Below are 21,526 nucleotides of genomic sequence, written 5' to 3' on the forward strand. Positions count from 1 at the left end.
CTACTTCCAGGAGCCGCGACTCTGCTTCCCACGTTGAAGCAGGTTGGGAACTCCCTGCCTGAAGCCTTTTGGAGAAATGTTTGGAAATGGGATCATGCAGAGTGCTGATTCATCTGTAGCATGGCAATCAAATATATCATCAAGTCAAAGGTTGGAATGAGGAGACTTACCAGAACATAAATACAGCCACGAGTCCAAAGGTCGTCAGCAACTGAACCATCAAAATGGCATAAACCTGTGGGAAGCCAAGAACCCAGAAAGATCAGCCATGTACAGATTATTGATGGTAGATGTTCTGTCCTTTTTTTCAATTAAGCTGGAAAGCGTATTGAGAAGATTTACAAGAATGTTGCCAGGATTCGAGAGAGGTGTTGGGCTGGCTAGGACTTTTTTCCTTGGAGTGTAGGAGGCTGAGGATGATTTTATAGAGGTGTACAAAATCGTGAGGGGATTAGATAGGGTGAGTGCACAGATGCTTTTACCCAAGTAGGGGAATCAAGAACCAGACGGCATAGGTTTAAGGCTAGAGTGGAAAGATTTAATAGGAACCTGAGGGGCAACTTTTGCCACATAGAGGTTGATGAGTATTTGAAATGAGCTGCCATAGGAGGTGGTTGAGACAGGTACTATAACAGCATTTAAAAGACACTTGAGCAGGTATGGAAATGGGCCAAATGTGGGCAGGTGGGGCATCTTGGTCGGCATGAGTAAGTTGGGCCAATGGGCCTGTTTCCGTGCTCTATGACTTCATAACCAGTACAGGAAAGCCAGTGGTCCTGGGCTGGTGACTGAGGTGTGGAATGAGGCATGGACAGAAAGCAAAAAACAGCACACAAAAAAGACGGCAAGGGACTAAGTGTGAGCAAGGTAGTAAGAGAGAGAAAGAAAGAGACAAAACAGAGACTGAGAGACAGGCTGTGAGATAGAGAATGAGATAAAACTGAGGGACCGCTCTGGGCCCAGACTTCTGATCAGGCTGTGTAGATTAGTGTGTCGATGCTATATATATGTTACCACACAGATTATGCTTGCTACACATTCCTTATGTCACTCATACTACTGGTCCGCCCACAGACTTATTAGTGAGCTCTCTCTCTCTCTCCAGTTAAACTAGCTGAATGCATGGAGACGAAAGCACCTTGTGATTCCTCCGCAGAGTTGCTAATAAAAGACTATGGATTCTAATCACTATGTGCGAGTCTGGTCATTTCCTACATGGTGTCAGAAGTGGGATTCGAACCCATGCCTCCAATCGGAGACCAGCGAATTTTCACAGATCTGCAGTTAAGTTCATTAATAATTGTGTGAACTGTGGAGGTTCGCATGCAGGCATTCGTGGACGTTGCCCGGCTAATGGAAAACTTTACCACTTCTATAAACGCAGAAATCACTTCATTCGTTGTTGCCGTTCACGTGGAAACAGAGTACAGACAAAGCAATCCGTCAACCTGCTCCAACATGAGAGCTTAGATCCAGAGCCTTCCCATGCGGCTCCCACGCAAGCTTTTCTGACTAACGAGGACACACTGTCTGGTAACGAGAAACTGGATATCAACATACATTCCTTGCTGGATTTGTCCTGTAAACATCAAGATCCTGTGGTCACTCTCCTCATTGAGGGATGAATGTTATTGTTAAACTCGACATTGGAGCTCGTTGCTCGTTTTATCCTCATCTGAAATCAATAGGATTTAAAAAAAACGATGTCATCAATCACACGGCTGCCACTCTACTTCCATTTGCAGGTGACGCAGTGTACCCTATTAGTCAAGTTGAGCTACGATGCTATCTTGATCACTTGTCCACAGCCTGAGCTTCTTTATTGTCCAAGAAAAAGTCCCTTCTCTGCCAGGCATTGATGCTTGTAATGACCTGGGTCTGGTCACCTTCAGTACATCTGTCTATCAACTGTCTGCTACATGTGGTTTCACTCAACAAATCCTGACACAATCCAAAAGTCTGTTCGACGACAAGCTGGGCAGGTTACCTGTCAAATACACAATCACGACTGACCCCGAGGTATTCCCAGTTGTCTGTCCGGCAGACCGGATTGCCCATTCTATGCAGGACGGGGTACAAGGTGAACTCGACAGAATGGTGATTGCCCCCGTCGCTAATCCATCGGATTGGGTCTCGACCATCGTCGCAGCAACGAAAAAGAATAAGGAAGAAACATGGATTTGCATTAATCCTAAAGATTTAAACACTGCCATTAAGCGACCACACCATCCCATGCGCACAGTGGAAGAAACTGCAGCGCTGATGGGCAAGGTGACCATATTCACAGTTCTGGATGCCAAGAGTTCTTTCTGGCAGATTGCCCTGGATCACAACTCCTCCAAGTTAACCACTGTCAGCACACCCTTTGGACATTACAAATTTATTTGTATTACATTTGGGATAAGCTCTGCTAGTGAAGTATTTCAACGCGCTATGGAACAATTGTTTGCAGGTTATCCATGCTCCATCGTAGTTGATGATATCCTTGTTGTTTGACAAACTATTCAAGAACACAACACAAACTTAAAGAAGGTTCTGGACCGCGCTAAAGAAATCAATCTTAATTTAAACCCTCTAAAGTGCAAATTCAGAGTCAATGAGGTGAACTACGTAGGCCATGTGTTCACTAAAAACGACCTCAAACCCGATCCATCAAAAACCATTGCTATCAACGAGTTACCAGCACCCACAGACGTGCTAAGCCTACAGAGATTACTTGGCATGGTAAATTACTTAGGGAAATTCATTCCAAACATCAGTGAACTATCGGCCCCACTGCGCCAGCTAACCCACAAAGACACTGTTTGGGCCTGGCATGAGCAACAGCAGAGGACATTTGACACTCTTAAACAACAGATGTCCGTGCCCCCACCCTCGCCTACTTTAATGCTAAATTACTGGTCACACTTGTCACACCTTACAGTACGGTTTAGGAGCAGCTTACCTCCAAGGTGCTGGTAACGGCAACAGGCCTGTTGACTGTGCTTCGTGCACCATGACAGACACGGAACATTGTATTTGAGTGGCATGGCAAACAATACCTGGTTCTTGTTGACTCGTATTCTGGTCGGTTTGACATCGATCTTCTAAGTAGCCCCACTTCTCATGGGGAGTTCAGAAGCTGGCACGCCATTTCTCCGACCACAGAGCTCCATGTCAACTACTATCTGATAATGGCAGTAAATTTACCAGCCAGTACATCAAAGACTTTGCTATACGCTGGTGTTTTCGTCACATCACCAGCAGCCCTGAATACCCTCAGTCGTATGAACTAGCTGAACATGCCACCAGGAGTGCCAAACAATTAATGGAACGGTCTCACAGAGCAAAGTCAGATGTGCATCTGGACCTGCTTAACCTGTGCAACATCTCGTGCGACCCAATATTGGGTTCACCCACTCAGCGTCTGATGTCAAGGCAGACCCGAGCCACATTGCCTGTAGCAAATCAGACAATAATCCCGCAGGTGGTCCCACCATCTGAATTCAGTCCAGACTGCAACATAAGCGTGACATTCAAAAATAGTGGTATGACAAAACGAGCAGACCGCATCCCCCACTAGCCGAGGGACAAGTGGTGCGTCTGCAAACCGACAAAGGTCACAACCGCATCGGTGTAATTTCTGGAACTGCGTCCGAGCCACTTTCATACTTGGTCAATGCCGATGGCGGCATCTACAGACATAATAGGCAAGATATAGAAACATAGAAATTAGTTGCAGGAGTAGGCCATTCGGCCCTTCGAGCCTGCACCGCCATTCAATATGATCATGGCTGATCATCCAACTCAGTATCCCGTACCTGTCTTCTCTCCATACCCTCTGATCCCCTTAGACACAAGGGCCACATCTAACTCCCTCTTAAATATAGCCAATGAACTGGCCTCAACTACCCTCTGTGGCAGAGAGTTCCAGAGATTCACCACTCTCTGTGTGAAAAAAGTTCTTCTCATCTCGGTTTTAAAGGATTTCCCCCTTATCCTTAAGCTGTGACCCCTTGTCCTGGACTTCCCCAACATCGGGAGCAATCTTCCTGCATCTAGCCTGTCCAACCCCTTAAGAATTTTGTAAGTTTCTATAAGATCCCCTCTCAATCTCCTAAATTCTAGAGAGTATAAACCAAGTCTATCCAGTCTTTCTTCATAAGACAGTCGTGACATCCCAGGAATGTCATGAAAAGAAAAAAAAAAAAAAAAAAATAGAAAGAGAGAAGATACAGAATAATCAAGAAATACAGAATAATTAAACAATGGGGACGGAGGGACCAGAGAAATCTATCGGCGGGACTCCGAGTTCAGCAATGTGATAGTATTGTTGTAGAAGCTGTTCCTCTACCTACTAGTACTACCTTCCCTGATTTATTCTTTTGCCAAACTGGGATGAACAATGTTTGTAGTTCATCCATGCAGTCTTTAAATGTCTTCCATTGCATATCCACTGTCAACCCTTTTAGAATTAATTGCATGTCAATCTTGGCCAATTCACGTCTCATACCCTCAAAGTTACCTTTCTTTAAGTTCAGAACCATTGTTTCTGAATTAACAATGTCACTCTCCATCCTAATGAAGAACTCAACCATATTATGGTCACTCTTGCCCAAGGGGGCACGTACAACAAGACTGCTAACTAACCCTTCCTCATTACTCAATACCCAGTCTAAAATAGCCTTCTCTCTCGTTGGTTCCTCTACATGTTGATTTAGATAACTATCCCGCATACATTCCAAGAAATCCTCTTCCTCGGCACCCCTGCCAATTAGATTCACCCAATATCCTGCCTGTGAATGAGCCAGCTCCATACTATCCTGACCGCACAAATGTACTTCCATCCACATCCAGCGGCATCGGCCCGACTGCACCAGCATGACAACCTGTTTCTGATCCGGGTTACTTTGCCGATGGTCACGCCACCTGCCACCTGTGCCAAAGTCTCCTGTTTCGTCCCCGGGAGTGCCGTTTCGATCTCCAACACCTATTTCACCACCTAGTGTGTCCCCGGTGACGGGAGATGCAGGACTGTACTGTACGTGTGCTGGTCGTGTTTGTAAGCCTACCGTGAAGTACCCGGGCTATGTTTGAACTTTCTCCAGTTTGTTGCCACATACTATGTGTGCTTTCTATAATCAGCAGTATATATTTGCATTTAATTCTTTGTAGTACTCAGTAGTTTACATTTGCATTTAATTCCTTAAGAGGGAGGATGTAGATAAGTGTGTTAATACTATATATATGTTACCACACAGATTATGCTTGCTGCACATTACGTTAACATTACGAACTGCTACAGGACATCCACGAGCTCCGACGTAGCCGCTACGTACATTCTACATACTTACGAGTTTGATTTTTGTTTTACTCGGGAGAGCTCTTGAATTACCTCGTACAGTGGGACAGGCCCTTTATTAGTGAGCTCTCTCTCTCTCTCTCTCTCTCCAGTTAGACTAGCTGAATGCATGGAGACGAAAGCACCTAGTATTTCCTCCGCAGAGTTGCTAATAAAAGACTATGGATTCTAATCACTATGTGTGAGTCTGGTCATTTCCTACAGGCTGACAGTCTGCCTACCCGAGGATGGACTCACCTTCCGGATAAACATGTGCCTTATCATTTGGTTGCTCCAGGCCTCTGTGGTAAACGCGTCAATGCTCCCGAGGTTGCTGGGCTGAGTGGAAGGAGGGAATGAGGCAGACGTATATCCAGGACTGAATCCAGGGTCTGGACAGAAAAAGCAAAAGGAAATCCATTAAACTGACGCAGGGTCCTGAAATGAAAAGTCAGCTATCTGTGTTATCTTGAGATACTGTCTGACCCGTTGAGTTATTCCAGCACTTTGTCTGTTGCTTGCTCAAGATTCCAGCATTTGCAGCTTCTTGTGTCTCCACTCTAGTTCTACATTATCCCACTTTCGCATCCATTCCCACCGCACCAGGGTGGCAGTTGATTTGCTGCCTTGCAGTGCCAGAGACTTGGGTTTGATCCTGACCTCGGGTGCTGTCTGTACATAGTTTGTCAGTTCTCCCTGTGACCAATTCTCCCTCCCTCCCAGTCTTTCTCCCACAGTCCAAAGACTTACAGGTTTGTAGGTTAATTGGCTTAGGTGAAATTGTAAATTGTATATAGAATAGTGCTAGTGTACAGGGTGATCGCTGGTCAAGCAAAGGGACTGTTTCCACGCTGTATCTCTAAACTCTAAACCAGGACAGAGGCCAAGTAACATACAAACCCCCATTTCTTTGAAATATGGGAGGAAACAGGAGCACCCATAGGAAATTGACATAGCCAAAGGGAATATGTGCAAATTGCATGCAGACAGCATTTGAGGTCAGGATTGAATCCGGGTCTCTGGTGCTGTGAGACAGCAGCTCTACCTCTGTGCCACTGTGCCAACACTTCAGCCTGTAATTCAATGCAAGTTTATTTGGATATTGCATTTTTATTTAGTTTTACATTTTCTGGGATTGAGATACCATCCTTTCTTCCTGATCTCGAATTGCATTTGAGAAGATGATGGTCCACTTTGGTCCTTCTGATGAGGTCTCTCCACAGTTCTGTTGGATTGGGAGTCCCTGAGTTTATACCCTCGCAATAACGAAGGACCAATGATATATAACCCCATGATTAACCCCTCAGCGAGATGCTGTCTTTAACTTGCAACAGTAGCACATGGTGGCGCAGCGGTAAAGCTGTTGTCTTATAACTTTGGAGACCTGGGTTTGATCCTGACCATGGGTGTTGTCTGTACAGAATTTTTGTATGTTCTCCCTGTAGCACAAGGAACTGCAGATGCCCTCAGGTCCTGGCAACATCCTTGTAAATCTTCTCTGCATTGTTTCCAGCTTAATAATATCCTTCCTATTGCAGGATGACCAAAACTAAACACTAATCCAAATTGTTATTTAAGATTATCGCCATTCATTTTGAGGGAACTAAAATATAAAAGCAAGAATGTTAAGCTGAGGCTTTATCAGGCGCTGGTGAGGCGACATTTGGAATATTGTGCGCAGTTGTGAGTCCTATATCTGAGGAAGGATGTGCTGGCATTGGAGAGGGTCAAGAAAAGATTTCCAAGAATGATCCCAGGAATGATTGGGTTAATGTATGATAAGTGTTTGACGGCTCTGCGCTTGTACTTGCTGGAGTTGAGAAGGATGAGGATCTCATTGAAACTTACGAGATAATGAAAGACCCAGATAGAGTGGATGTTTCCAGTAATGGGAGAGACTAGGACCAGAGGGCACAGCATCAGAGTAAAAGGACATACTGTACCTTCAAAATTAAGATGAGGAGAAATGTCTTTAGTCATAGAGTGGTGAATCTGTGGAATTAATTGCCATAGACGGCTGTGGAGGCCAATATATTTGGGTATTTTTAAAGCTGAAATTGATAGGCTCTTGATTTGGAAGGGTTTCAAAGATTATGCAAGAGAATTTGGTATAGCGGGAACAATAGATCAGCCATGGTGAATGGTGGAGCAGACTCAAAGGGGTGAATGGCCTAGTTCTGGTCCTATGTCTTATGGTCTTATCTGCAGTTCATAAGGTTTAGGAGCAGAGTTAGGCCGTTCGGCCCATCAAGTCTACTCTGCTATTCAATCATGGCCGATCTATCTTTGCCTCTCAACCCCGGACACCCTTACTAATCAAGAATCGGTCAATCTCTGCCTTAAAAATATCCATTGACGGTCTCCACAGCCTTGAATGAATACATTCCACAGATTCGCTGGTTCTCAACTTTGTTCTTGCGATACATTCTCCAGAACAGATACTCACGGGAGCCAGGCTGTTCAAAGGCCCAGTTGGGATGTACTGCTCCTGACTGGACCCTGGGCTGCTGGCCAGGGTAAGGCTGCTGCATGGAGTAAGGCTGCTGGATCACGTATGGCGGCTGCATGGGATAAGGCTGCGAGCCTACGTACACCGACTGTGGGGCAGCGTAGACTGGCTGGTGACCCGGGGACCGGGGATGATTGCCTGCCATTGCCTCAGAGTAGCTTGGCGGGGCTGATGGATGGGCCATGAACCAACAGTCACAGGATGTTCAGTGGGAAACCAGACGTGCTAGGAGATGAAAAAAAAACAGTCAGATATTCACATATCCAAGCGGCTCAACTTCATGAGACAAATAACTGTGCATTTAGTCTGAAAAAGGGAGCCGACCTGAAATGTCACCTATCCAGGTCCTCTTGGGATGCTGCCTGAACCCCACACATTAACCCGCCCCCTCCCCTGGGCCCCACCTAGACTCGCACCTATTTCTCCCCTCCCCTTCCTTCTCCATTCCTTCCTCTGGTTTCACAATCTGCAACTCTTCAATTCCTTTGTCTCACATCTTCTGTTTTAGTTTCTGGCCTTTGTTCCATCCATTTGCCTATCAAAACCCCCCTCGCCTGTGATAACCTATTACCTGCCAGGTTTTATCCTGTAAATATGCTGCCAGACCCGCTGTCACTTCAACATTCTGTGTCTTTCTTTGTAAAGCAGCATCTGCAGTTCCTTGTGTGTACATTGTACATTTAGAGTTATACATTACGGAAACAGCCCCTTGGGTCCAACTCATCCATGTCAATCAAAATGCCCACCTATCTAAGCTAGTCTCATTTCCTATCCATGTACATGTATAAATGTATTTTAAGTGCTCTTATTGTACCTGCATGAATCATCCCCTCTAGCAGGTCATTCCATACACCCACCAACTAATATGAAAAAAAAGGTTGCCCCTCAGATACACATTAAATGTTTCCATTCTCAATATCAATCAATATCAATATCAGTTTAATTCGTCACTTGCACATAAAGTGTAAGTGAAATGAATTTGCCAGCAGCGGTACAATGAAAAAAAGAACACACAAAAACACAATAAAAAATGTAACACAAACATCCACCCCAGCATTCATCACTGTGGTGGAAGGCACAACATTTGGCCAGTCCTCCTTCATTTTCCCCCGTGGTCGGGACCTCAACCAGATGAGTAGACAGGTAAAGTCCCGGTAAGTCCAGAATCGGTGCTTCCCCACCGGAGACCGCGGCCTCAGGTTGGTGTAGGCCGCAGGCCGGCGGTCGAAGATCTAAAGTCCCCGCCGCGCAGCTGCCGGAAGCACTGCAGACTGCAGGGCCGGCAGTCGGAACTCTTCTCCACGGGTCCCCGGCGAGGGACCCCGCTCCTGATGGTAAGTCCCCGCCGCGCCCGCGGTAGAAGTAGGCAGCGGGTCGGCAGTTGGAGCTCTTCTCCTCCCGGGTCCCCAACGAGGGATCACAGGCTGCGGACGCCGCGCCGGCTGGAGCTCTGCAGACCGTGACTTCAGGCTGCCGCGGGCCAGCGAACGGAGCGCTCCTCTCTGGCGACCCCCGGCGAGGGCTCGCCCGCTCCGCAACGAGAGTCCACGCTGCGCCCGCCGCTGAAGCCCCGGGCACGTCTCCGGGAAAGGCCGCACCGATCCTCGATGTTAGGTCACGGGGGAGGCGACATGGAAAAAGTCGTCTCTCCGTGGATGAGGTGACCAAAACGGTTTCCCACTTACCCCACCACACCACCCCCCACACAGGACACACAGAGACACCAAAAAAACACATTAGGACACACTGAAAAAAAATTAAAAAGTAGAAAAAACTAACACGCTGCTGGCAGGGCTACCGGCTTGCAGCGCCCCCACTGACCTACAGTACCAGAGAGTTTCTTACCTTAAACCTATGCCCTCAACAAGTACCCCTATGTTAGGCTCATACAGTGCCCTCCATAATGTTTGGGACAAAGACCCGTCATTTATTTATTTTCCTTGGTACTCCACAATTTGAGATTTGTAATACAGTATCACAAAAAATCACATGAGGTTAACGTGCACGTTGTCAGATTTTATTAAAGGGTATTTTTACACATTTCGGTTTCACCATGTAGAAATTACAGCAGTGTTCATACATAGTCCCCCCATTTCAGGGCACCATAATATTTTGGACACAGCAATGTCATGCAAATGAAAGTGGTCGTGTTTAGTATTTGGTTGCATATCCTTTGCATGCAATGATTGCTTGAAGTCTGCGATTCATGGACATCACCAGTGGCTGGGTGTCTTCTCTGGTGATGCACTGCCAGGCCTGTATTGCAGCCATCTTTAGCTTATGCTTGTTTGGGGGCTAGTCCCCTTCTGTTTTCTCTTCAACATATAAAAGGCATGCTCAATTAGGTTCAGATTGGGTGATTAACTTGGCCACTCAAGAATTGACAATTTTTTTGCAATAAAAAATTCCTTTGTTACTTTAGTAATATGTTTGGGGTCATTGTCTTGCTGTAGAATGAACCGCAGGCCAATGAGTTTTGAGGCATTTTTAAAACTTTTTTTGATACCATCCGCAGTTGTATCATCTGTGAAGATAAGTCAGTACCTTCAGCAACCATACATGCCCAGGCCATAACACCCCCACCACCGTGCTTCACACATGAGGTGGTATGCTTTGAATCTTGGGCAGTTCCTTCTCTACTCCATACTTTGCTCTTGCCATCACTCTGATATGAGTTAATCTTCGTCTCATCTGTCCACAAGACCTTTTTCCAGAACTGTGCTTGCTCTTTTAAATACATCTTGGCAAACTGTATCCTGGCCATCCTATTTTTGTAGCTAACCAGTGGTTTGCATCTTGCAGCCTAGCCTCTGTATTTCTGTTCATGAAGTCTTCTGCGGACAGTAGTCATTGACAAATCCACACCTGGCTCCTGAAGAGTGTTTCTCATCTGGCAGACAAGTGTTTGGGGATTTTTCTTGATTATCGAGAGAATTTTGTCATCAGCTGTGGTCTTCCTTGGCCTGCCAATCCCTTTGCGATCAATAAGCTCATCAGTGCTCTTTCTTCTTAATGATGTTCCAAACAGTTGATTTTGGTAGGCCTCTTTGGTTGATGTCTCTAAGTTTTATTCTTGTTTCTCAGTCTCATTATGGCTTCTTTAACTTTCATCGGCACAACTTTGGTCCTCATGTTGATAAACAGCAATAAAAGTTTCCAAAGGTGATGGAAAGACTGGAGGAAAATGATGGGTCTTTGACCCAAACATTATGGAGCTACATATATATATCAAATTTAGCTCTCCCTTGAATACCAAAATTCCATCCAAACTCATCTCCAATCTCCTGGTCCTAGGAATTAGCTCCCTTCTCTGCCACTGGATCTGTGACTTTCTGATCGACAGAGTGAGGATAGATGACAAAACCTCCTCCGCAATAACTGTCAACACCAAATCTCCACAATAATACATTTTCAGTCCCCCTATTAATACCCCCTGTGTACAAGACCAAATTTGGCTCTAACTCCATCTACAAATTTGTAGATGATGCCACTTGGTGAGCCAAACAATGAACAATGATGAGACAGAGCACAGGAAGGAGATGGGGAACTTAGTACTTTGGTGTCAGGTCAATAATATTTCATTGTCAAAATTTGGAAAAATTACAAATGATTCTCACAGTCTCTTGCCCAGAGTAGTGAAATCGAGGACCAGAGGACATGGGTTCAAAGTGAAGGGGAAAAGATTTAATAGGAATCCGAGGGGTCACTCAAAGAGAGGTGGGTGTATGGAACAAGCTGCCAGAGGAGGTAGTTTAGGCTGGGACTATCCCATCTTTTAAGGAACAGTTAGACAGGTACAGGTTTGGAGGGATATGGACCAAGCACAGGCAGGTAGGACTAGTATAGCTGGGACATGTTGGCGGTGTGGGCAAGTCGGGCCGAAGGGCCTATTTCCACCCTGTTTCACTCTATGACTATGACCACATAAAAGATAACAAATAATCTTTTGCTTGAAGGATAAACGTTGGCCAAGAAGGTAGGGATCATCTGCCATAATCCTACTGAGTGGCAATGTAGAGCCACTATTCTCATCACACATTCATTGTTTCAGAAATATTACTTATCAATGCTCAAGTTGATTTATTTTGTTACTATTTAAAGGATCTTGCTTTTTGATATTTGGTTGTAACATTGCAACAGTGACCAACCATTCTTCTGTGGGTGTTTCTAGAAATATGTTTGTCACTAAAATGTGACATTAAACACAATTTGAGGCAGAATAGGAGCTAATGTCAAGGTTGATGACAATTAATAGCATCTCTATATTTGATTGTTGTGGGGAAGTTGAGAGATAAGGACAGAAGACATTAACACACTGAGCAGCGGACTGGCTTGCGAATCAAAAAGGGCTGTTGAGCCAAAACCAAAGAGGCCGACGTCAGGCAATGCCATGGTAGATGGAGACTCCATTGTGAGAGATACGGACAGGGGTTTCTGCGGCAACAGACGGGGTTCGAGGATGGTGTTCTGCCTCCGTGGTGCCAGGATCCAGGATGTCACGGACAGAGTGCAGAAAATCCTCAAGGGCGAAGGTGAACAGCCGGAAGTGGTAGTGCATGTTGGCACAAACAATGTTGGAAAGAAGGGGATTAATATTCTGAAGCATGACATTAGAGAGCTCGGAAAAATGCTGAAAAGCAGGACCTCCAGAGTTGTTATCTCCGGTTTGCTTTCAGTTCCTCGTGCTGGCGAGAGCAGGAACAGGGAGATACAGGACCTGAATGTGTGGCTGAGGAACTGGTGCAGGGGGCAGGGATTTGGATTCTTAGACCACCGGGATCTGTTTTGGAGTAAGGGGGAACTGTACAAAAGGGATGGATTGCACATTAACAGTTGGGGGACCAGCATTCTGGCAGGCAGGTTTGCCACTGCTAAACGGGTGGTTTTAAAGGAGGGTGGGATGTCAAATAGGATAGTCAAGGGCAGAGTTAAAGGGAAAGAGAGTAAAAGGATAGTTAATTACCCCAGAATTAACGGGAAAGAAAGCTCACAAAGGGATAGGAGAGTATGGCCAAGTGTAATAGGGATCGGTGTGAAAGGTGAGATGCGTAAGGAATTAAAAGTATTGTATATGAATGCGCGAAGTATAAGAAGTAAAATAGATGAGCTTGAGGCTCAGTTACAGGTTGGTAGATATGACATTGTGGGGAATACTGAGACGTGGCTGCAGGAAGATCGGGCCTGGGAACTTAATATTCAGGATTATACATCCTATAGAAAGGACAGGCAGATGGGCAGAGGAGGGGGGTAGCTCTGCTGGTGAGGGATGGAATTCAGTCCCTTGCAAGGAAAGACATAGGGACTGGCGAGGTAGAGTCACTGTGGATTGAGTTGAGGAATTGTAAAGACAAGAAGACACTAATTGGTGTTATCTACAGACCCCCAAATAGTAGCCCGGATGTAGGGTGCAAGTTGCAGCAGGAGTTAAAACTGGCATGTGACAAAGGTAATGCCACTGTGATGATGGGGGATTTCAATATGCAGGTAGACTGAGAAAATAGGTTGGTTCAGTACCCCAAGAAAGAGAGTTTGTAGAGTGCCTCCGAGATGAATTCTTAGAGCATCTTGTAATGGAGCCGACCAGAGAAAAGTCAATTCTGGATTTAGTGTTGTCCAATGAACCAGATATGATAAGAGAACTCAAATTAAAGGAACCGCTTGGAGGTAGTGATCATAATATGATTAGTTTAATCTGCAATTTGAGAATGAGAAGATTAAATCAGAAGTGTCAGTGATGCAGTTGAACAAAGGGGACTATGAAGGAATGAGAGGGGAGCTGGCCAATGTAGACTGGAAAGGGATCCTAGCAGGAATGACGGTGGAACAGCAATGGCAGGAGTTCCTGGGCATAATCCGGAAGACGCAGGATCATTTCATTCCAAAAAGGAAGAAAGATTCTAAGGGGAGTAGGAGGCAACTGTGGCTGACAAGAGAAGTTGGGGATAGAATAAAACTAAAAGAAAAGATGTATAACACAGCAAAGAATAGCCGGAAGCCAGAGGATTGGGAAACTTTCATAGGACAACAGAAGGACAATACGGGCTGAAAAGATGAAGTATGAAGTGAAGCTGGCCAGGAATATAAAGAAGGACAGTAAAAGCTTCTTTCGATATGTTAAGGGAAAAAGAGTAGCAAAGTCAAATGTGGGTCCCTTGAAGGCAGACACGGGTGAAATTATTATGGGCAACAAGGAAATGGCAGAGGAGTTGAACAGGTACTTTGGATCTGTCTTCACGAAGGAAGACACAAACAATCTCCCAGATGTACTGGAGGACAGAAGATCTAAGGGGGTAGAGGAACTGACAGAAATATTTATTAGGCAAGACATAGTATTGGATAGGCTAATTGAACTGAAGGATGATAAATCCCCTGGGCCTGATGGTCTGCATCCCAGGGTCCTCAGGGAGGTAGCTCTAGAAATAGTGGATGCATTGGTGATCATTTTCCAATGTTCAATAGATTCAGGATCAGTTCATATGGATTGGAGGATAGCTAATGTTATCTGACTTTTCAAGACAGGAGCGAGAGAGAAAACAGGGAATTACAGACCAGTTAGCCTGACTTCGGTGGTGGGAAAGATGCTAGAGTCAATTATTAAAGAGATAATAAAGGGGCATTTGGATAGGAGTAAAAGGATTAGTCCAAATCAACATGGATTTATGAAAGGAAAATCATGCTTGACTAATCTTCTGGAATTTTTTGAGGATGTGACAATTAAAATGGATGAAGGGGTCACAGTGGATGTAGTGTATCTCGACTTTCAGAAAGCCTTTGATAAGGTCCCACACGGGAGACTGGTGACTAAACTTAGAGCACATGGTATTGGGGGCAGGCTGTTGACATGGATAGAAAATTGGTTGGCAGGCAGGAAGCAAAGAGTAAACGGGACCTTTTCAAAATGGCAGGCAGCGGCGAGTGGAGTGCCGCAAGGCTCGGTGTTGGGGGCGCAACTGTTTACCGTATATATTAATGATGTGGAAGAGGGAATTAGGAGCAACACCAGCAAGTTCGCGGATGACACAAAGCTGGGTGGCAGTGTGAACTGTGAAGAGGATGTTAGGAGGCTGCAGGGTGACCTGGACAGGTTGAGTGAGTGGGCAGATGCGTGGCAGATGCAGTATAGTATAGATAAATGTGAGGTTAACCACTTTGGCAGGAAAAACAAGGGGGCAGGTTATTATCTCAATGGGGTTAGGTTAGGTAAGGGGGAGGTGCAGGGAGACCTGGGCGTCCTTGTACACCAGTCACTGAAAGTTGGCAAGCAGTGAAGATAGCTAATAGAATGTTGGCCTTCATAAAAAGAGGATTTCAGTATAGGACTAAAGAGGTTCTTCTGCAGTTATATAGGGCTCTGGTGAGACCACATCTGGAGTATTGTGTACAGTTTTGGTCTCCTAATTTGAAGAAGGACATCCTTGTGATTGAGGCAGTGCAGCGGTGGTTCACAACATTGATCCCTGTGATGGCGGGACTGTCATATGAGGAAAGATTGAAAAGACTAGGCTTGTATTCACTGGGGTTTAGAAGGATGAGGGGATTCTCATAGAAGCATATAAAATTATAAAAGTACTGGACAAGCTAGATGCAGGAAACATGTTCCCAATGTTGGGTGAGTCCAGAACCAGGAGCCAGTCTTAGAATAAAGGGGAAGCCATTTTAGACTGGGATGAGAAAAAACTTTTTCACCCAGAGTTGTGAATTTGTGGAATTCCCTGCCACAGAGGGCAGTGGAGGATTTAAGAGAGAGTTAGATAGAGCTCTAGGGGCTAGTGGAATCAAGGGATATAGGGAGAAGGCAGGCAAGTGTTATTGATTCGGGACGATCAGCCATGATCACAATGAATGGCGGTGCTGGCTCGAAGGGCCAAATGGCCTCCTCCTGCACCTATTTTCTATGTTTCTATGAAGATTGGGGAAAAGAATGGAAGAGTATACGATAAGGGGGAATTGAGGACTGGAGGTCAGTTGAAGGTGTGAGGGATCAGACATAGAGTCTTTGGATGGGTCAGATCAGGGGTGGTGCTGAGAGGTCAGGATCCAGGGTCAGGAATCGTACAGAGGTCAGGTGAAAGGGGTCAAAGGCTAGGGACCCAGGGTCAGGGCTGTTGCAAATGTCAGGAGAAAGGGTCAATGACTAGGCAACTAGGGTCGGGGTGGTGCAGAGGTCCGGAGCAAGCGGTGAAAGGCTCGGGGTCCATGGTCAAGAATTCTGCAGAGGTCAAGGACAATGGATCAAATGTTGGGGGTCCAGGGCCAAAAGTGATGCAAAGGTTAGAATCAAGGGGTCAAAGTTTTAGACAACCAGAGACAGAGGTGGCGCAGAGAAGTCATGACCAAGGGGTCACTGGCCAGACGACTAGGAGCAGGAGTCAGGAGCCGAGGGTGTTGGAGGGGTGAAGGCCGCGCGATTGAGTGCGGTGTCCGGGTTCAAGGTGTCAAGGCCTGGACCTCGCCAGTCTTGGGTCCCTCTGACAGACTCGGTGCGATCAACGCCCGCAGCAGGAGGCGAGGGCAGGGCGGAGCGGCTCTCTCACCCGCTCACTGTGCCACGCCACCCCGGGAAGCCTCCTCTGACCGTTGGCGAGCCTGCGGCCGCTCGTTACCTAGGTTACGCCGCAAGGCACTCTGGTCGTTGTAGTTCCACTACTGGGCGAGACGTTAGCGGCGCTCTATGACAGCTCCAGCTCGTTGACGTCAATCAGTCACGGGGCCCGCAGCGGGGGGAGGGGGGGGGGGGGAGGGAGGAGAGACGGGAGGGGGGGGGGGGGGGGAGAGAGACGGGGGGGGGGGGGGGGGCATTTCCTTGGTTTCACTTAGTGGCTTTGACAATATCGGTTGTCTTTCAGATTTAATTTCAATCTACAAATATACTTTTTTTCCCCATCTTTGATGTGGACATCGAAAAGCTATGTTGTATACGTTAGCGGCATTGCAGCGATCGGTCATGGGAAATGTTGTCCTCTTTATCCTGTTCACTGGGCAAGGCTCCCATATTGAACTACAACTCCATGAAGGCCGAGGGAGAATGCGAGAGTCTCCAAAGAAGTGCCGTTTCGTCAGTGGGCACATGGGAGGCCGGCGCCTCCGCGAAGTGTTTGATGGGGAATGCAGTTCATGTATTAATTAGTTCCTTGTCGTGAAGCGGTCTGAAATAGAGCATTGGACTACAAGTTCCAGGAGGCAGCCAGCAGGCAGCAGCGGTGGCTGACGGGTGCGTTTCATCGCTGAGAAGCAGAAGCCGGCCGGCGGCACGCGGCTTTTTCCTCCCAGTCGTTGAGGAGACCGACTGAGCCCGGGTGAGTAGTCGTCCAGTTGCCGTTATACACACCCGGGGGACGGGAGAGACCGTCTACTCCAATCGCGAGGAATTAATTGAAATGAATTGTTTAGGTGTTGGGGTCAGTGAATGAGGCCTGGTGCTCACGCAGCCCGTCCCCGCTCCCCCTGAACGGGCGAGACGCCGGGTGGACGGACGCTTGAAGCGGGACATGGCCTTCATTTGTAAGCCGGGATCATGGAGAGGCCGAGCCGCCCTTTTGTCTTGCGACACTCCCTCTGCCGCACCAAGGGAGCGCCGGCTAGGCCGCCGGCGAGGTTGTGGGGGGTGTCGGATGTGGGCGTCCCGTGTCTGGACAGCGGTCGCACAGTTGGCTGGTTACACAGAAAAGCTGGAGAAACTCAGCGGGTGCAGCAGCATCTATGGAGCGAAGGAAATAGGCAACGTTTCGGGCCGGCCTCTGCAGTTCCCTCTTAAACACAGTTGGCTGGGCTGTGCGCACCCCGGGCCAGGCCGCCCCGTGGTCGGGGCCGTGTCCACAACGGGCCAGGCTCCCGGCACAGATTTAACCTATTGCTGATTGTGACACGCTGGCTGCAGTGACCTGGTGGAGTCCACAATGAAGCAGCCGCTTGGCCTCTCCTTTGTCAATGTATTTATGGTGGGACGCTTGGTGGAGCATTTTATGTACGAGTGCGTTGCATCTTTGGGATTCGGTAGAGTGTTTGGTTTGCAGATGCTGGGAGCATCAAGGGAGAGAGCAGAGGTTAACGATCAACCGTGATCTTATTAAATGGTGAAGGGCCTATCCTGCACCTGTAAGTTTTTAATGCGAGGCTCTGAAAGGACGGCAACTTTCCATCCCCAAAATACATCGGAGAACTATCTGGTGTATTATAGAAGCAAGGAACTGCTGATGTACAAAACCCACTGTGAAGGGGTTTGACCCAAAATGTCACCCATCCATGTTTTGCAGAAATTATGTCTGACTAACTGAGTTATTCCAACACTTTTGTGTCTCGTGTGTCATTTAGGCAGATGTTCCCTGTTTGGACCTCTCCAATGGTAGCACTTTATTTTTTAGCTACTCCGTCCAGTATCTATCGCCCATTGATTACCCAGTACAACATTGTTGTCTCTGAAGTGTTGTAGAATGTTGTGACTATTAAATTATTAAGACCTTTTGCTCACTATTTTAAACGATTGCTGCAATGGCTGTGTGATCTTTGGTTATAATGGGAATTTAATTGAATAAGTTAAAGTTAAAGAGACCACACCTGGAGTATTGCGTGCAGTTTTGGTCTCCAAATCTGAGGAAGGACATTATTGCCATAGAGGGAGTGCAGAGAAGGTTCACCAGACTGATTCCTGGGATGTCAGGACTGTCTTATGAAGAAAGACTGGATAGACTTGGTTTATACTCTCTAGAGTTTAGGAGATTGAGAGGGGATCTTATAGAAACTTACAAAATTCTTAAGGGGTTGGACAGGCTAGATGCAGGAAGATTGTTTCCGATGTTGGGGAAGTCCAGGACAAGGGGTCACAGCTTAAGGATAAGGGGGAAATCCTTTAAAACCGAGATGAGGAGAACTTTTTTTCACACAGAGAGTGGTGAATCTCTGGAACTCTCTGCCACAGAGGGTAGTTGAGGCCAGTTCATTGGCTATATTTAAGAGGGAGTTAGATGTGGCCCTTGTGGCCAAGGGGATCAGAGGGTATGGAGAAAAGGCAGGTACGGGATACTGAGTTGGATGATCAGCCATGATCATATTAAATGGCGGTGCAGGCTCGAAGGGCCGAATGGCCTACTCCTGCACCTAATTTCTATGTTTCTATGTTTCTCTCAAACTTCTACAAAAGACTATCACACTTTACCTCCTTCCCCCTTCTGTCATGGGGTAGACCGAGACTCCCACCCACCCCACCCCCACCTCAATCTTTACACATCCCCAAAGCCTTTCCATTCGTCACATTAATGTGATGTTTTATGTATTTTGTGTTTTTATGACTTGACAAATTTTATTTATCCCAGGAGGGAAATTAGTTCTATTGTATCTCAAATAGTATTGTTGCAGTGATGAATGTTTCCATTCTACAAAAGGCAAAATGGCATTGAAAATTAATTAAAACAAGTGCATCTGTACTAAGGAATGACGAATGCTGGTTTGCACTGAAGATAGATGCAAAATGCTGGAGATAGATACAAAAACTCAGCAGGACAGGCAGCATCTCTGGATAGAAGGAATTGGTGACTTTTTGGATCAAGATCCTTCTTCAGACTGAGAGTCAGGGGAGAGGGAGACATAGATAAGGAAGGGTAAAGTGTTTAGCAACCAGAATGGAAGGGAGAGTTAGTGGTGATCAACGTTAACCCCCATCCCATTCCCATACTGTAGCAATGTTACAAAATTTTGAGATTGAAAAAATCAAGTCTGCATAAAGTCAGATAAAGCATAAAATAGGTTTAATTTGACACCTAATTCACTTTCATATCTTCAGTATTAAAAAAGTTATGGCCATTTTTATACTTGGAAATTAGCATCTCGTTCCCTATTGCTTTTCCATTGACTTAACACAAAAGCTGTGATCGAGGACAGTCAAAAGCCCATAACTTACTTAAAAATTAAGAGAACTGAAAGTAATTTTCAGTTATTATTGATTGAAACATTCTGAAAAATATGAAACAATCTTACTTGGATGACCTGAAATTAAAGCATATAATTAGTTAGTTACCTAATTGTATCTAATTACAAAATTCAATTACTAGATCTAAACATTTATCCATTTCTTATGAAAAGATTAACATTTTTAAATATGTGCCCAAATAACATTCACACATGAATTCACAATATAACATGCTTTTTAAATCTCATTGTCATGAATTTATAGGCCAAATGGAAGGAATGTTTAATTCCCGTAAATTAATGGCTATTTAAATTATCTTGAGAGTGGGTTTTTGTGGAACGCGATTGATTGGAACGTTGCGGTTGCAGTGAATTTGAACCAATTATCGGAAAAACACTGCCGGTTCGTATGGGGCCATAATCACATTTTAGCCAAGGAAATTTTGATTAAAGTCATCCTAAGAAGCAAGTTTATATGTAAAATAAATGACTTGCCTTAAGTAATTTTGTAATTAGATACAATTAGGTAAAATAAATGACTTGCCTTAAGTTTTGTCCCCTACGTGAGATCCGTCCCGTTGTCGGCATTGACATTCATAATTGATCTTTGAACCATTAGTAGGTCTGGAGTCCAGTATTAGTCAGATCTGGGTGAGGATTGCAGATTTATTTTCTGAACGAGATGGGCTTTTAACAGCCACTGTGTATTTTAATGACACGTCAAGTCAACTTTATTTGTCACGTACACATACAACATGTGCAGTGAAATGAAAGTGGCAATGCCTGCGGATTGTGCAAAAACTACAGAATAGAACAGAATCATTATTTACATATTCGGGAAAAAAACCAACAATTTTGAAAAGACACAACACAGCAGTAAATTAGTACAATGAATTAGTCCCTGGTGAGATAAGTTTATAGTCCTGATGACCTGTGGGAAGAAACTCCATCTCATCTCTCATCCTCTCTGTTTTCACAGCATGACAGCGGTGGCGTTTGCCTGACCGTAACAGCTGGAACAGTCCGTCGCTGAGGTGGTAGGGGTCCCCCATAATGTTGCTAGCTCTGGATCTGCATCTTCTGATGTATAGGTCCTGCCCCGGGGGGGGGGGGGGCGAGTGTAGTTCCCATAGTGCGTTTGGCTGAACGCACTATCTGCAGAGCCTTCCTGTCCTGGGCAGAGCTGTTCCCAAACCAGATTGTGATGCTTTCTACAGCCCCAGAGTAGAAACACTGAAGGATCCTCAGAGAGACTGAATTTCCTCAGCTGCCTGAGGTGGTAAAGGCCTTCCTCACCAGTGCGGCAGCATGTGTTGTCCATGTCAGATCCTCTGTGATGTGGACTCCCAGGTATTTAAAGCAGCTAACCCTATTCACATTAGCCTCATTTATCTCCAGTGGCATTTACGTCCTTGGATGCTGTGCCCTTCTAAAGTCCACATGATTAGCTCCTTAGTTTTTATGACATTCAAGAGGAGTGTGGTGTCCTGACAGCCGAGTGCCAGATCGGCTACCTCCTCCCAGTAGGCCTTCTCATTGTTATCGGAGCCAGTGTCATCAGCAAACTTGATTATGGAATTGGAGCTGAACCTGGCCACACAGTCATGTGTGTACAGGAGTACAGTAGGGGGTTGAGGACACATGGTAATTTGTGGATAATTTCATGGATGTGTAGCATGTCTATCTTAACGGAGCTGTGGAGAGTCAAATTCCTGGGCACGCTAGTACAATCAAGCCACACACATGCAGCAGATAGTGGGGGTATAGTGTTACAGCATCACAGTTGCATTCACTTG

The 21,526-nt window shown here is 45.9% G+C and overlaps 2 protein-coding genes across 4 annotated transcripts in view; one reads left to right on the forward strand and one right to left on the reverse strand.

The window, feature by feature from the left end:
* The window catches only part of faim2a (Fas apoptotic inhibitory molecule 2a), a 43,072-nt gene extending 26,195 nt beyond the window's left edge, over nucleotides 1-16,877 (reverse strand). Inside the window, exons 1-4 of one of the 3 annotated variants that reach the window (XM_055634240.1) lie at nucleotides 16,749-16,877; nucleotides 7,767-8,054; nucleotides 5,579-5,712; nucleotides 171-235 (exon numbers count right to left, since the gene is read on the reverse strand). In XM_055634240.1, coding sequence (XP_055490215.1) covers nucleotides 171-235; nucleotides 5,579-5,712; nucleotides 7,767-8,013 — 446 coding nt within the window. In that variant the 5' untranslated portion in view covers nucleotides 8,014-8,054; nucleotides 16,749-16,877. Of the gene's footprint in view, nucleotides 1-170; nucleotides 236-5,578; nucleotides 5,713-7,766; nucleotides 8,055-16,363; nucleotides 16,547-16,748 lie in introns of those variants that run through there. The other 2 variants (XM_055634241.1, XM_055634239.1) reach the window with 2 other exon arrangements.
* A 119-nt stretch (nucleotides 16,878-16,996) lies between these two features.
* The window catches only part of LOC129696380 (ATP-binding cassette sub-family F member 2-like), a 56,392-nt gene continuing 51,862 nt past the window's right edge, over nucleotides 16,997-21,526 (forward strand). Inside the window, exon 1 of the mRNA XM_055634238.1 lies at nucleotides 16,997-17,125. The gene's annotated coding sequence lies outside the window, so the exon portion shown is untranslated. The remainder of the gene's footprint in view (nucleotides 17,126-21,526) is intronic.

This window comes from Leucoraja erinacea, chromosome 4 (assembly GCF_028641065.1).
Source record: "Leucoraja erinacea ecotype New England chromosome 4, Leri_hhj_1, whole genome shotgun sequence".
NCBI classification, from domain to species: domain Eukaryota; kingdom Metazoa; phylum Chordata; class Chondrichthyes; order Rajiformes; family Rajidae; genus Leucoraja; species Leucoraja erinaceus.